A 13,815-nucleotide genomic window follows, 5' to 3' on the forward strand; every position below is an offset into this window, starting at 1 on the left:
GGTGAAGAAGGAGAGTGCAAAAGTTGGCTTGTAACTCAACATTAAGAAAACTAAGATCATGGCACCCGGCCCTCTCAATTCCTGGCAAATAGATGGGGAAGAAATGGAGGTAGTGACAGATTTTATTTTCCTGGGCTCCAAGATCACTGCAGATGGGGACTGCAGCCAAGAAATTAAAAGACGCTTGCTCCTAGGGAGGAAAGCTATGGCAAATTTAGATAGCTTACTAAAAAGCAGACATCACGCTGTCCACAAAAGTGTGTATAGTCAAGGCGATGGTTTTCTCAGTTGCAATGGATGGCTGTGAAAGTTGGACCATAAGGAAGGCTGAGCGCCAAAGAATTGAGGCCTTTGAACGATGGTGCTGGAGAAGACTCCTTTGAGTCCCTTGGACTGCAGGGCAATCCAACTGGTCAGTCCTAGAGGAGATCAACCTTGACTGCTCTTTAGAAGGCCAGATCCTGAAGAGGAAACTCAAATCCTTTGGCCACCTTAATGAGAAGGAAGGACTCCCTGGAGAAGAGCCTCATGCTGGGAACGATGGAGGGCAAAAGAAGAAGGGGACGGCAGAGAACGAGGGGGCTGGATGGAGTCACTGAAGCAGTCGGCGTGAGCTTAAATGGACTCCGGGGGATGGTAGAGGACAGGAAGGCCTGGAGGAACGTGGTCCATGAAATTGCAGTGGATTGGACACAACTTCGTAACTAACAACAATAACAACAAGTCCTAACCAAGGTTGGCTCTGCTTAAGTTTCCACGGTCAGAGATGTCTAGATGCTACCACCCAAGATTCCATTTTCTGAACCAATGCTTGTTTGGGCATTCCATGTTCATCAAACCTGTTCATCCATACAACTAATGGAGGACACTGGTTAAATGTAAGCATCTCTTCCAGAAATAAGACACCCAAATTCAAGCAGCAGAAGGTGCTCCAAACAAGAGCTATGACCTGAAGCGAAGATTTTTGGCTTAATTGCTGGCCTGCATCATTCCTAGTTCAAATGAACTTGCTTTGACAAGCACGTGTTTTATGGAGAATGACCTTTCTGTACTCCCCTAAACGAAGAGTTAGCGTTTGCATGTGAGACCTCTTAGAAGAGGCCTTAGAAGTTTCTTCTAAGGTGGTGTTTCTGACTTAGGCTTCTCCAGCAGCACGAAACCGAGTCCTTGTCCCTACAAAAACCCCTTTTATTTAATGTACAGTGGATTCCTCTCCAGCAAAGTCTTTCAAGATAGTTCACAATTACCGACCTTTATCAGGCTTGGAGAGTGGCCAGACCGATATCTTTCAGATGCTGCAACACTTGGCAGGAATGCAGGAATGAACTAATATTTAGCTTCTCTTTTATTCCCTATCGGAGGGGCCATCCATCGTCCACCTGTGGCCTTACCCCCAAGTCGACCCTTGTTCTTTAGCTGTTCTCTTCGTCTGGCAACTCTGCGCATGCCCAGCTGGGAACAGGCTCCAGCTGTTTGTCTGCCCCACTGATGTCCGAAGGCAGTTGATAACTGGCATACGGTCCCGGCCCCCTCTCTGCCTTCGATTCAGAGCCCTCATCAGACTCCAGGACTGGCCCATGTTCCTCCCCAACCTCCTCACTGTCCGAATCTGCTGCCATCAACGTTGAATTCCCAACGTTGGTCTAATGGTGCTTGAGCTTAGAAATGGCCATGAGTTGGGTTGGGTTGAGTTGACTGCTAGGATGGGTTTGGACTATTCTCCAATGGTTTGGAAAGCGAACGTAACTCCAGGTTAGAGTTAAATGAAGAACAGAAAACTTAGGAAAGCTAAAAAGGTGGTGGTGTTTTTTTAATATTTCAAAAGTTCAGAAGATGGGGAAGATGACTTCTCTAGTGCTCCAAATTCTGGCTGAAACCTTAGAAGGACCTTCTTAACAACCTGCTCTTCAAAACCTGCACTTTCTTCCTCCACAACAGCAGCTTCTGATTCCCTACCTTACTCTAAAAGTTCTTGAGAACTTCCAGCTTCTCTCTGGGTGATGTTTTTGAGCTGTCTTTGTTGTTGGATGCATAGGAAGTCCTGATGTTTGTGACGGTGGTTTTCTAGGACACATTTTTTTTCCCCATCCTTCCGGGCTAACCGACACTTTCCAGTCTGAACATCTCTCTTCCCCCAGAAGACGTTCCCTTCTTGATGGGAAGCCAAGATGGTCACTAATCTTGGAAGACCGGTTAATGACCTTCATGGACACCCCTTCACCCACTGACTTATCGATCAAGGCAAGGACACCATAATCCACCCCCGATAACTTCTCCAATTTTTCCTCCTGACAAAAGAACTTGAGAACACCTGGTGAGTAGAGTAGAGTAGAGTAGAGTAGAATGCACCACCGCTATTTCCAAATGCTTCCCCATGAGAAAATCCACAATTGGGGGGGGGAGGAACAGGAGATTGAAGGTGGGATCCCCAATCTGCAGCCCAATTTATATAAGTCTATGCCATGTGTGTAATCTCTGCCTTGTGTTAGGCTTAAAACTTGCCCACTTCACAATTTAGGACCTCTCTGGAACTCTACCATTCAACGCAGATCTTTAAGAATTGTGTCCTGGGTCACGTTGGGAGAAATCATCTCGAGAGACTTTTAAGAAAATACGAGAGGGTGCAGCGAGGGAATCCTTGCGTGGTCTCATCGGCCAATTAACATCTGTACTAGGAAGTCACCTGTAAGCAGTCACATAGGATCAAAATAGGAACAGGATCAGAGGTGGGTTTCAGCAGGTTCTGACCAGTTCTGGAGAACTGGTAGCGGAAATTTTGAGGAGTTTGGAGAACCGGTAAACGCCACCTCTGACTGGCCCTGCCCCCATCTATTCTCTGCCTCCCAAGTCCCAGCTGATCGGGAGGGAATGGAGATTTTACAGTATCCTTCCCCTGGAGTGGGAATGGAGATTTTATAGTATTCTTCCCCTGGAGTGGGGTGGGAATGGAGATTTTACAGTATCCTTCCCCTGGAGTGGGGTAGGAATGGAGATTTTACAGTATTCTTCCCCTGGAGTGGGGTGGGAATGGAGATTTTACAGTATTCTTCCCCTGGAGTGGGGAGGGAATGGAAATTTTACAGTATCCTTCCCTTGGAGTGGGGTGGGAATGGAGATTTTACAGTATCCTTCCCCTGGAGTGGGGTGGGAATGGAGATTTTACAGTATCCTTCCCCTGGAGTGGGGTGGGAATAGAGATTTTACAGTATCCTTCCCCTGGAGTGCGGTGGGAATGGAGATTTTACAGTATCCTTCCCCTGCCACGCCTACAGAACCGGTAGTAAAAAAAATTTGAATCCCATCACTGAACAGGATGTCATCTGAATTTGCATCACCCCAAAGATTTAAAAATAAACCTCTGCTTTGCATATTTAGATAATCAGGGTAAGTGTCGGAATCAATCACCAAAAGAAAAACAAAAAAACAAAACTCGAACAGAAGCCGGAGAAATATTAGCATGATAAACCTTTATTAGCAAACTGTTCCCTACCATCAAAGACTTCTGGATTTTTTTTTCTCTCAAACGTCTGCTCTTCGTAAACCCGGGTTACGGCTCCCGAGGCGGTTACATTTTGCATTGATTTGCATGTTCCAAATACTATCTCCAGGCCACCAATGGTAAGGAAAGAAAGGGCTGCCTAGACAAAACACGACAACTCATCCGAAGAACAAGTGGGGGGAAACGGGGGACGACGACGCAGTCGTGATCACCGATCCGGAGAGAAACGCGAGACGAGCGTGCGGATGGTCCCAACAAAGAACAGAGAAAACACTTGATGACTCCACAACCGCCCATCAGATCAGTCTTTCGGGACACAGGGCAGCGGAGAGCGGATGGACGGAGGACATCGGGGGGGACACCGCTGCTTCGGGAGATCGTAGCTTCTCCTCGTGAAGGTTTGGTGAATTTTGGAAGAGGCGCCCTTTCGGTCGGGACATCCGACGGCCTTCCCAGCAGCAGCTTCCCGCCTTCTTCCGTGCGTTAACGAAACTGGCACCTCGTGGTGATGTGTTTGCTTGGTTTCGGGTGGTCCCTGAGATTTCCCTCTAGAGTCCAACCAGCCCTTTGCATTATCGAAGAAGAAAAACATCAACGGAACCCAAACAGGCGCGGTTACGTCATTCACCAGCCCCAATCCCCGAGGAAGGTTAAGGAGGCAAATCTGAAAGTCTCGTGCAAGTGAAAACAAGATTCTCTCCGCCATCACCATCCCTCCTCCTCCTCCTCCTTTGCTCAACTTCTTCCCTCCTGACTCAGTGCTTCAAACGTAAAAACGGGCAGCGCTCGCTCACCGAAAGGGGGGAAACCGAGCTTTGCCGGCCCCCCTTCGGTGAGGCCGCCTCTTCTTTTTTCTTCCTTTTTCCTTCTTCCTCCGGGGGGGGGATTCCAAGTTTCAACGTGCAAAATAAACATTGTTTTGTTTTTTTAATTCAGAACATAAATACAGAGAACCTCTACAAAAATAACAGGAGACGAAAGGGAACACGAACAAACCAACTCTGTGGCAACGCAAATCTATAAAAAATAAGATGGGCAGGCGTTGTGCTCGCCTTCCAAATAAATACAAAATAAATACGTTTCTAAGCAGTAAAAACAAGAAATGAAATGAGAGAGGCTGGCCTCCGAAAAAAAATCAGAGAATTTCTTTTCCCCCCCATCCACCCACCCCCGCCTTCCCCAGAAGGGGCTGAGAGCCCCTTGGGAAAGTCATAAATACGGCTGCTACAATTCCCCCTCCCCCTTTTTTTTTCCTTGGGATAAAAACCTCGCAGAGAAAGGAAAGAAAAAAGGCAGCTCAACCTTTTTCCAAATCCCCACAAAAACTTGTCGCTCCATTATCAAGCGAACCCCCCCTTTTTTTTGCTCCCTGTAGCAAAAAGCTACTTGTTACACCCACCCACCCAAAAATATAAGGCTGTAACCCACTCTCCTACACCCTAAACCAAAGTGTTGGCATCCGTCTCCGGAGGAACTAAAAGAAAAGACAGAAGAAGCCACGTGGTTCAAGAGTTTCCAAAAAACGATGCTCATCGTGAGCCAAAAAAAAAAAAAAAGGGGGGGGGGTTATACAACAGGAAGCAGAGATTTTCTATCCCCCCCCCCCAAATAATCAGCAGCGAAGACACACCTTGAAAGGGGGCCTTCCAAAATTAAGTGCATCTCAATTTTTCCAGGCTGGCAAACAAAAAAATTACCAAACTCTCCGCTCTGCCTGGCCAGTTTTTGTGGGGAAGAAGAGAAATAGGAGAGGATAAAAGTAACATTCTTCGTCCCTCAAACCTGGTTTTTCTTTTGTTTTGTTTTAAATTTTAAAAAAAATTACATTGCAGTGTCAAGGATTGTAATGTAAATCGCTCTCTCGCCCAGCAGATTGTTATGTAAACAGCAAAGATATTTTGGGGTAGGTGGATGGGTGGGGGGGGTGGGATATTATTTTGGCTCTTAGTCATTTCTAGCTAAGGCAGGTCTTATTTTTGGGAATCGAAGCCGTGGTACGCAGACGTGGACGGCCCCGACAAGAGAAACCCAAGAGGGGATGATGGATCCATCGTCCCGCTCCGAGGCGGCTTGGGAAAAAGTGAGGTGTGGTTGTCCCAAGTCTTCTGCTTCCTTAGAAGCCCACCAAGAAACTTGGGATGGTCTCTTGGCCAAAGGGTAAAGAGAGGGGGGGGAGTGTTTCCTGGTTTGGTCCTTCACCCCCTTCGTGCTTCTGACAGCAACACAAAGATAAAAGCCCCCACCCCACCCCTGTTCCCCTCCCTTCCCCCAGTTTCCCCCCCCCCCCTTTCTGGGTCTGGGAGTATCACAGCTTGGTTCACACAACTTATTAGTGTCTTCAACCCATTCACAGAATGAAACGGCCATTTCAACCCAAGAGCTGTCGCTCCAAGGTTCGGTTAAAGGAGTCAAAAGAGGCCACTTGGTGGTCATCGCGACTGCACCCCCAGAGTCATCTTCAAGTTCTCGTAGACCACGTAGCTGATGCTGACGGCGGGGATCACCTTCATGAAATTGGGGGCCAGGCCCCTGTAGAGCCCAAAGGCGCCTTCGGTCTTCAGAATGTGTTTGAAGAGGCCCCTCATGGTGACTTCCGGGGCTCCTTCGATCGAAGCTGAAAGAGAAGACAGGAGACGGGCGTTGAAGGGACGGATGAGGGTCAACGGGTCCCAGAAAAAAGCCCTCCTTGGTGGTTGTAACCAGGGGTGGGCTTCAAAAAATTTAGCAAGGGGTTCTCTGCCTGGTTGCTGGATGGGCGTGGCCATGGTGAGGCCTAGTCAGCCTCCTGCACCACGGGGGGGGGCATTTTTGCCCTCCCCAGGCTCCGGAGGCTATCCTCAAGCCTCAGGGAGGGCAAAAATGGCCTCCCCAGGCTCCGGAGGCTGGAAATAGGCCCGTTTCCGGCCTTCCCGAACTTCCGGTAGGCCTGTTTTTTGCCCTCCCCGAGCCTCCGCCCGCGCCCTGCATTTGCCTGCATCCAAAACAGACCGCGAGGGGCGGGATGGGCGGGGCCAGCCAGGAGTGTGATTTGGAGGTTCTCCGAACTGCACAGAATCTTAGCTAGAGGTTCTCCCGAACCCCTGCGAACCCCCAGCAGCCTCACCGCTGGTTGTAACTTTCTCCAAGAGATCCTGAGGGTGTTATCTTACCTTGAGCCTGCATTCGGGTCCGTACCAAGGCAAGGGGGTAGCTGGCCAATTGCCCGCAAGTGCTTGACATGGTACCACAGGCCAACAGGACGAAGACTCCAGGGTCGGCACTGTTCACGGCGTAACGCTGCAACCAGCTGTTTTTCAACGTCTAGAAGGAAACCATCAACAGACAAGCGTCAACGGAGAGCCAACTCGGTTCAAGAGCTTTGAGCAAATCCATTTGGCACGGAGCTGCTAAGCTTCAGAGAGAAAGCTGGATGTTGTGGCCCACCAGCGGAGCTGGTGGCAGACTCAGACAGTGAGGAGGTTGGGGAGGAACATGGGCCAATCCTGGAGTCTGGGGAAGGCTCTGCATCGGAGGCAGAGATGGGGCCAGGGCTGTCTGACAGTTGTCAGCTGCCTTCGGAGTCAGACATCAGTGGGGCAGAAGAGGAGCTGGAGCCTGTTCCCAGTGTGCACATGTGCAGAGTTGCCAGAGGAAGGGAACAGCTAAAGAACAAGGGTCGACTCAGGAGTAAAGCCACAGGTGGACGATGAATGGCCCCTCCCAGAGGGAATAAAAGAGAAGCGAAAGGGGAGTGGAGTTTGCAGGAGACAATAAGTTCGCTGAATTGGTTCTTGACTCCTTGCCAAGTTTTGAAGGTATCGGCCTGGCAGCTCTCCAAGCCAGATAAGGCCTGTGACTGTAAATCCTCCCTTGAAAGACTTCGCTGGATGTGAAAGAGAGGAATTCACAGTAACTTAACAAAAAGGGATTTTTGTCGGGACAAAGGAGTCTGCTTCATCCTCTTGGGAAGCCTGGGTCAGAACACTGGAGCTGAAGACCGCTAGACCTTCTGCTTGGGGTTTTTGAGGGCCACCAACCACCATCTTAAGAACCTCCCTTTCTCGCCAGAGAGAGGTGCCACATCTCTTACCTCGTAAACAGCCAGGTCAATTCCAGCATACGGGATGATCCCCAGCATGTTGGGAATGTAGCCCTTGTAGAAAGCACCTAGTCCTTCTTTGGCAAGGATGTTCTTCGCACAGTCCAGCATCCCTGTGTACTGCCCGGTTTTACGCAGGGCCATCCGGGTTTTCAGAACCTACGCCAACAAGAGGAACCAGAAGGGTTGTCAGAAATCTAGACAGGAGGGAGTTGAGGAACAACACCTCTGGGTCGGATGCACAGAAGATTTCACCGCCAAGGAAAAGCAACAGAGCGGTAGAGGTACACCAATGTCTGCGAAGAAGACGGCCCTTGAAAATGTTAAGGGGGAAGGTTGAATCTCCTCAAACCATGTTCCCCAATCTGGGACCCCCTCCAGTCTTCTAGTCCCGTTATTCTTCACAGAATGATCAACAATGCTCTTGAAGGTTAGTCCATCTAAAGTCAGGGGTCTCCAAACTTGGCAACTTCAAGACTTGTGGACTTCAATTCCCAGAATTCCTCAGCTGGCTGAGGAATTCTGGGAGTTGAAGTCCACAAGTCTGAAAAGTTACCGAGTGTGGAGACCTCAGACCAAGATGGCAGCGGATTGGGGTCAGCTTCTTGAGATCTTCAATCTCCAACCAAGCTTGAAACAGCGCCCAGAAGAGCAAAGAATAGAAGGCAACTCACCTCCATGGGGTAAATGCTGCTCTGCGCGATGGCTCCAGCCAACGAGCCGGCCACCAGCCTCTCGTGAATCCTCAAGACCTCTTGGTCTGTGCCGATGAAACGTTTGATCTGCCGAGAAAGGTGTCCCATGCTTAGCCTGGAGAAGTCTACATGAGCCTCGGTGGCGCAGTGGTTAGAGTGCAATACCACAGGCTACTTCTGCTGACTGCCAGCTGCCTGCAATTTGGCAGGCTCAAGGTTGACTCAGCCTTCCGTCCTTCTGAGGTGGGTAAAATGAGGACCCAGATTGTTGGGGGCAAGAGGCTGACTCTGTAAACTGCTTAGAGAGGGCTGGAAAGCCCTGTGAAGCGATATATAAATCTAAGGGCTATTGCTACCTATATCTATTTATCTATCTATCTATCTATCTATCTATCTATCTATCTATCTATCTATCATCTATCTATCTATCATCTATCTATCTATCTATCTATCTATCTATCTATCTATCTATCTATCTATCTATCTATCTATCTACTGTGGTGGCACAGCAGTTAGAATGCACTATCGCAGGCTAATTTGGCCAACTGCCAGCAGTTTGATCCTGACCAGCTCAAGGCTGACTCAGCTTTCCATCCTTTCGAGGTGGGTCAAATAAGGACCCAGATTGTTAGGGGCAACAGGATGACTCTGTGAGCAGCTTAGAGAGGACTGTAAAGCACTGTGAAGCGGGATATAAATCTAAGTGCTATTGTTATCTTCCTTCCTTCCTTTCCTTCCTTCCTGTCCGTTAGAATGCAGTATTGCAGGCTAACTCTGCCCACTGCCAGGAGTTCGATTCTCACTGCCTTAAGGTTGACAGCCTTCCATCCTTCCGAGGTGGGTCAAATGAGGACCCAGATTGTTGGGGGCAACAGACTGACTCTGTAAACTGCTTAGAGAGGGCTGTAAAGCACTATGAAGCGGTATATAAGTCTAAGTGCTATTGCTATCAGTCGCTTTCTTCTCCCTCCCTCAACAGCCTCAAAACAAATCACCCTGGATTATTGGGGGTCCTTGACACTTTACCTGTTCATAAGCCATGAATTTGATAGCTGATTCTGGGGCGATCTTCAAGACGTTGATGCCATTGCCACGCCAAAGGGACCTGGTGCCACCTTCTCGGATCATCTGGGAAAACCCTCCGACGATGCACATGTTGTTGCTGCGAGAAGCGTGGACCTGAGAAAGAGACAATTTTGGGTTTGGACGGAGACCCGTTGACACGTTTCCGTCCGTTTCTCACCGACACCGCCAAGCTACGGGTTCAATTTGTCTTAAATGGCCCACGGAGCTAAGGTCCTGGAGTCTGGGGAAGGCTCTGTGTCGGAGGCAGAGAATGGGCCAAGGCCGTCTTGACAGTTGTCAGCTGCCTTCATCAGTGAGGGAGAAGAACAGCTGGAGCCTATTCCCAGTGTGAGCATATGCAGAGTTGCCAGAGGAAGGGAAGAGCTAAAGAACAAGGGTCGACTCAGGAGTAAAGCCACAGGTGGACGATGAATGGCCCCTCCCAGAGGGAATAAAAGAGGAGCGAAAGGGGAGTGGAGTTTGCAGGAGACAATAAATTCATTCCTGCATTCTTGCCAAGTATTGCGGCGTCTGAAAGATATCGGCCTGGCCACTCTCCAAGCGTGATCAAGGTGTGTAGTTGTGAAATCTCTTGAAAGTCTGTTGGCCGGGACTTTGCTGGAGAGGAATTCACTTTAAACTAAATAAAAAGGGGTTTTATCGGGACGAGGGGTCGGTTTTGTGCTTTTGGGAAGCCTAGGTCAGAACAAAAGGTAGAAGAGCTTTGGGCAAAACAAGAAGTCCAAGGAAAACACGGACTTTGGCACAGCAGCTAAATCCACACCGAATTTGATTTTTTTTTAAAAAAAATGTGTGGATGGACAGCTTGGGCTGCTTCCACGCAAAGTCCAAATTCCTCGTTTTAATACGCAGCAACAACTCTGCTGTCCTTTGATCGCCAACAGGAAAGAGAGTGCCACCAAGTCGCGAATCCTCTCGCGTCCCACCAAGAGCTGTCCTGCCAAGGCCGGACCCATAATGACCGAAGGGTCATTCATCAACGCGGGTGACATGGGTCTAAGCTTGCCAACTCTACGGGGACGCGTGGTACTTTTGGAAGCGAAACATGACAAGAGTGACGTAAGGGCGATTTTTTTTTTTTATGCAGCGGGCAAATGTCCAAGAACTTCTGGAGGGTGTCACAAGTTTGAACTTTCGTATTGGTTTCCTCTACTTCTGAAGCCGGCGGTGGCTGCCAGATTTTGGCCATTTGACAGGCTGGCTTTGGGACCTCAAGTGTCTGGTCTGCTCCCAACAGGATTGTGTGAAAAAGGTAGGCCGAAGTTCCCACGCCTTGTTGGTCCTTTCCTACCTGCATGAGCACCTTCAGACGGTCCAGGGGGGCTGTACAGGTCCTGGATACAGCGCCGGCGCCTCCTCCTGCCACCAGGTGGCGCCACCACATCCCCGTCTGCCTCTCTTCTATGGTGAATTCATCCGGGACGGTGAGATTCTCCCCCACATCGAAAATCTGAAAGGCAACCCAGCCAAGACCCATCAGCCTCTGCCATCATCACGGACACTCTGAAGATGCTAAAGAGGTCCCTGCCCAACACGGCCAACGTTTCAGTCGGGAAACAAGCACCAGTTTCCTGCTTAAAAAGCTGTTAGCCTCGCAGGCACAATTTACAGGTAGTCCTCGACTTATGACGATTCATTTAGTGGCCATTCGAAGTTACAACTGCATTGAAAAACATGACCCGTGAATGTTTTTCACGCTTACAACCATGGCAGCATAGGATCAAAATTCAGATACTTGGAGACCGTCTCATATTTATGACGGTTGCAGCCTCCCGGGGTCATCTGATCCCCTTTTGCGACCGTCTTACAAACATAAAGTCAATGGGGGAAGCCAGATTCACTTAACAACCGTGGGACTCACTTAACCACAGTAATTTGCTTAACCGCTGTAGTAAGAAAGTCATAAAAGGGGGCAAAATTCACCTAACAGATGTCTCACTCAGCAACAAAAATTTGGGGCTGAACTGTGGTCATAAGTCGAGGAATACCTGCACTGTTAGGTCATCTGAATGCGGACAAATTCTGGTACGCGATATGTGAAATTAGGCAAACTTTAACTGCCGACTCTTAATCCACCACCAATCGCAATACATTATTCTGTCTGCCTTTTTTAGTTTTTACTATTATTATTATTATTATTACTATCATCATCATCATCATTATTCTTCACACAGTCAGACTGGGTTTAGCATTTTTGTCTACTTATCGAGTCCTTACCAAGGACCTCGGAAAGGCAAATCTGGATGTTTGACGGTGTTACAGAGATCGTCGCAGGATGGAAGCAGTTCCAAGTAAAGCTGCCTTCGGCAATTGACTGATGGCGAATTTGTCAATGCCAATGACAGTGTTCAAGTGATGCTCCAGTTGTTTGGGGACTGCATCCAAGGCGCCTATGACTATTGGTACTACCCTTACTCGCCTTTGCATGAGTCATTCTATTTCTATTTGTAGGTCTTTCTTTTTTGTTATCTTCTCCAATTCTTCCTCATCTATTCTGCTGTCTCCAGGCACTGCCACATCCATTATTATTAGCTTTTATTCATTAAACATGAAACTCAAGTCAACTGAACATTTAAAAAATGTATCATAAATACCACTGACTTGTACTAATGGTTGATACAGGCTGCTGCCAGCCAACTACGAGGTTCCGTCGTTTTTTGCAGTTCCACTGGTGTTATTGCAGGAAGCTGCAATTTCTTGATGTGTTTTGTAAAATTCTTGGACATGATACCAAGTGCCCTGATGACAACAATATTATGATGATGATGATGATGATGATGATGATTTCTAATGCTTTTATTTGCCGGTCTGTGAGCGCAATAAAAAATTGGTTCTGGTTCTACTTGCGTATGAGATCTTCCTGTCTTACCGTTGAGTGTTTCCAGTACAGGATAATTTCTGGAATATTCTCCACCGGGTGCAAAAGGTGATAATCCCTCCACTCGTTCCAATCGATCGTCATCGTCCCGTTTCTATCCATGCTGCGGGAATCGGCCGGAAGAGAAAAGGGAAGAGGAAATTAAACCTGGTGTTAATTAAAAACAAAACAAAACTGAACAGCTTCTTTTAATTAAGACATTCTTGACAGGAGGTTCTGGCAAGGAGGGAGAATAACTGATCTGGTTACATCCAGGTACCGTATTTTTCGGAGTATAAGACGCACCTTAGTTTTTGGGGAGGAATGTAAGAAAAAAACTGATTGGCAGGTGGATCGGCCTCCCGGAATACCCCCAATCAGCTCTGTGCCTTGCTTTTTTTTTCTGCCTCTGAAACTTCTGAAACTCTGTTTCAGAAAAAAACTTTTTTTCCTGCCTCTGAAAGCCTCCGAAACAGCTTCAGAAAAAAGGGCTTTTTTTCTGAAGCTCTGTTTGGAGGCTTTTTTTCTGAAGCTTCGTTTTTGAGGTTTTTATTCTGAAGGACTATCTGTACTCTGTTCAATCTCCTTTCTTTGGTATTGGTATGTAGATTAACCTCTTCCAATCTGTTGGTTATTGTGTCATTCTCCAGATTTGTTAGCATAGTTTGGTTAGAACCTTTACTGATTCTTCTTTTGTTGCTTGCCATATTATTTTAGATAAAAGCTTTTTTTCTGAAGCTTCTTTCAGAGGCAGGGCTACATTTAGAGTATAAGACGCACCCAGATTTTCACCCTCTTTTTTGGGGGGAAAAAGGTGCGTCTTATACTCTGAAAAATATGGTAGTTATTCTAGATTCCAGATTCCCACACACACACCCCTCCGGAAGGGTTAGTTTATGATTTTATGACTTAAAATGATTCATTGCATAAAATACGGTAGTTTTTGTTTTGCTCAAAACTCTTTCCGCTGTAAAATGAAAGAGCTTTTTGCCAGATGGATTTGATGCTGTTTGGGAAAGCAACCACTAAACGCTGTCCCTGCCCCTTCATTGCCAGACCTGCGAGAAACATGCAACCCGCTTCAAACTTCACCAAGGGGGGGAGGAGGGGATGTTAGGAGATACACAAGGACAAGGGGCCAGGCAGAAATAGACCTCATGGTACTTACTAAGTGACAGGACCCCAGGCGTGCCCTGTCCTTATTCTGACAGACAGACAGGCAGTCAGGCAAGCAAAGGGGAGAAGGCAAAGAGAGACGAGTAAGTGATGGTTAAAAATCGGGTGCCGCCAGCTCGCAAAAAGTATTTTGAGATCCTTATGCACATACTGACGAAAAACATACGTGAAGACAGAGTGCTGCCAACAGATTGATAGATAGATGATAGACAAGATAGATAGATAGATAGATAGATAGATAGATAGATAGATAGACAGATAGATAATTATACATAGATAGATAGATAGATAGATAGATAGATAGATAGATAGATAGATAATAGATATGATAAATAGATGATAGATAGATACTGTGTTTCCCCGAAAATAAGAGCTCCTTTTATTTTTTTGAAGCCTGAAATAAGTGCTTGGCCTTATTGCCATG

General features: G+C 47.5%; 1 protein-coding gene across 1 annotated transcript; it reads right to left on the reverse strand.

Annotated features, from left to right (window-relative positions):
* Positions 1 to 5,788: 5,788 nt before the first annotated feature.
* On the reverse strand, positions 5,789 to 12,338 carry LOC139327011 (calcium-binding mitochondrial carrier protein SCaMC-2-like). The gene is made up of 7 exons (XM_070956701.1): positions 12,228 to 12,338; positions 10,650 to 10,808; positions 9,299 to 9,451; positions 8,252 to 8,359; positions 7,569 to 7,736; positions 6,649 to 6,799; positions 5,789 to 6,113 (listed from the first exon to the last, which is right to left on the reverse strand). Exons 1-7 carry the CDS (start codon positions 12,336 to 12,338, stop codon positions 5,929 to 5,931), a joined length of 1,035 nt encoding a protein of 344 aa, XP_070812802.1. The 3' UTR covers positions 5,789 to 5,928.
* Positions 12,339 to 13,815: the final 1,477 nt, after the last annotated feature.

The sequence above is a fragment of the Pituophis catenifer genome, unplaced genomic scaffold (assembly GCF_029215685.1).
Source record: "Pituophis catenifer annectens isolate HBS135680 unplaced genomic scaffold, rPitCat1.0.hap2 SCAF_538, whole genome shotgun sequence".
NCBI lineage: Eukaryota > Metazoa > Chordata > Lepidosauria > Squamata > Colubridae > Pituophis > Pituophis catenifer.

Bases quoted from the DNA above. Each gene is read 5' to 3' on its own strand.
- LOC139327011 (XM_070956701.1), bottom strand. From the start codon at position 12,338: ATGGATAGAAACGGGACGATGACGATCGATTGGAACGAGTGGAGGGAT. The intron at 10,809-12,227 runs GTAAGACAGGAA...GTTGCCTTTCAG, and splicing joins TGTACTGGAAACACTCAACG to ATTTTCGATGTGGGGGAGAA. The intron at 6,800-7,568 runs GTAAGAGATGTG...GTTTCCTTCTAG, and splicing joins TTGACCTGGCTGTTTACGAG to ACGTTGAAAAACAGCTGGTT.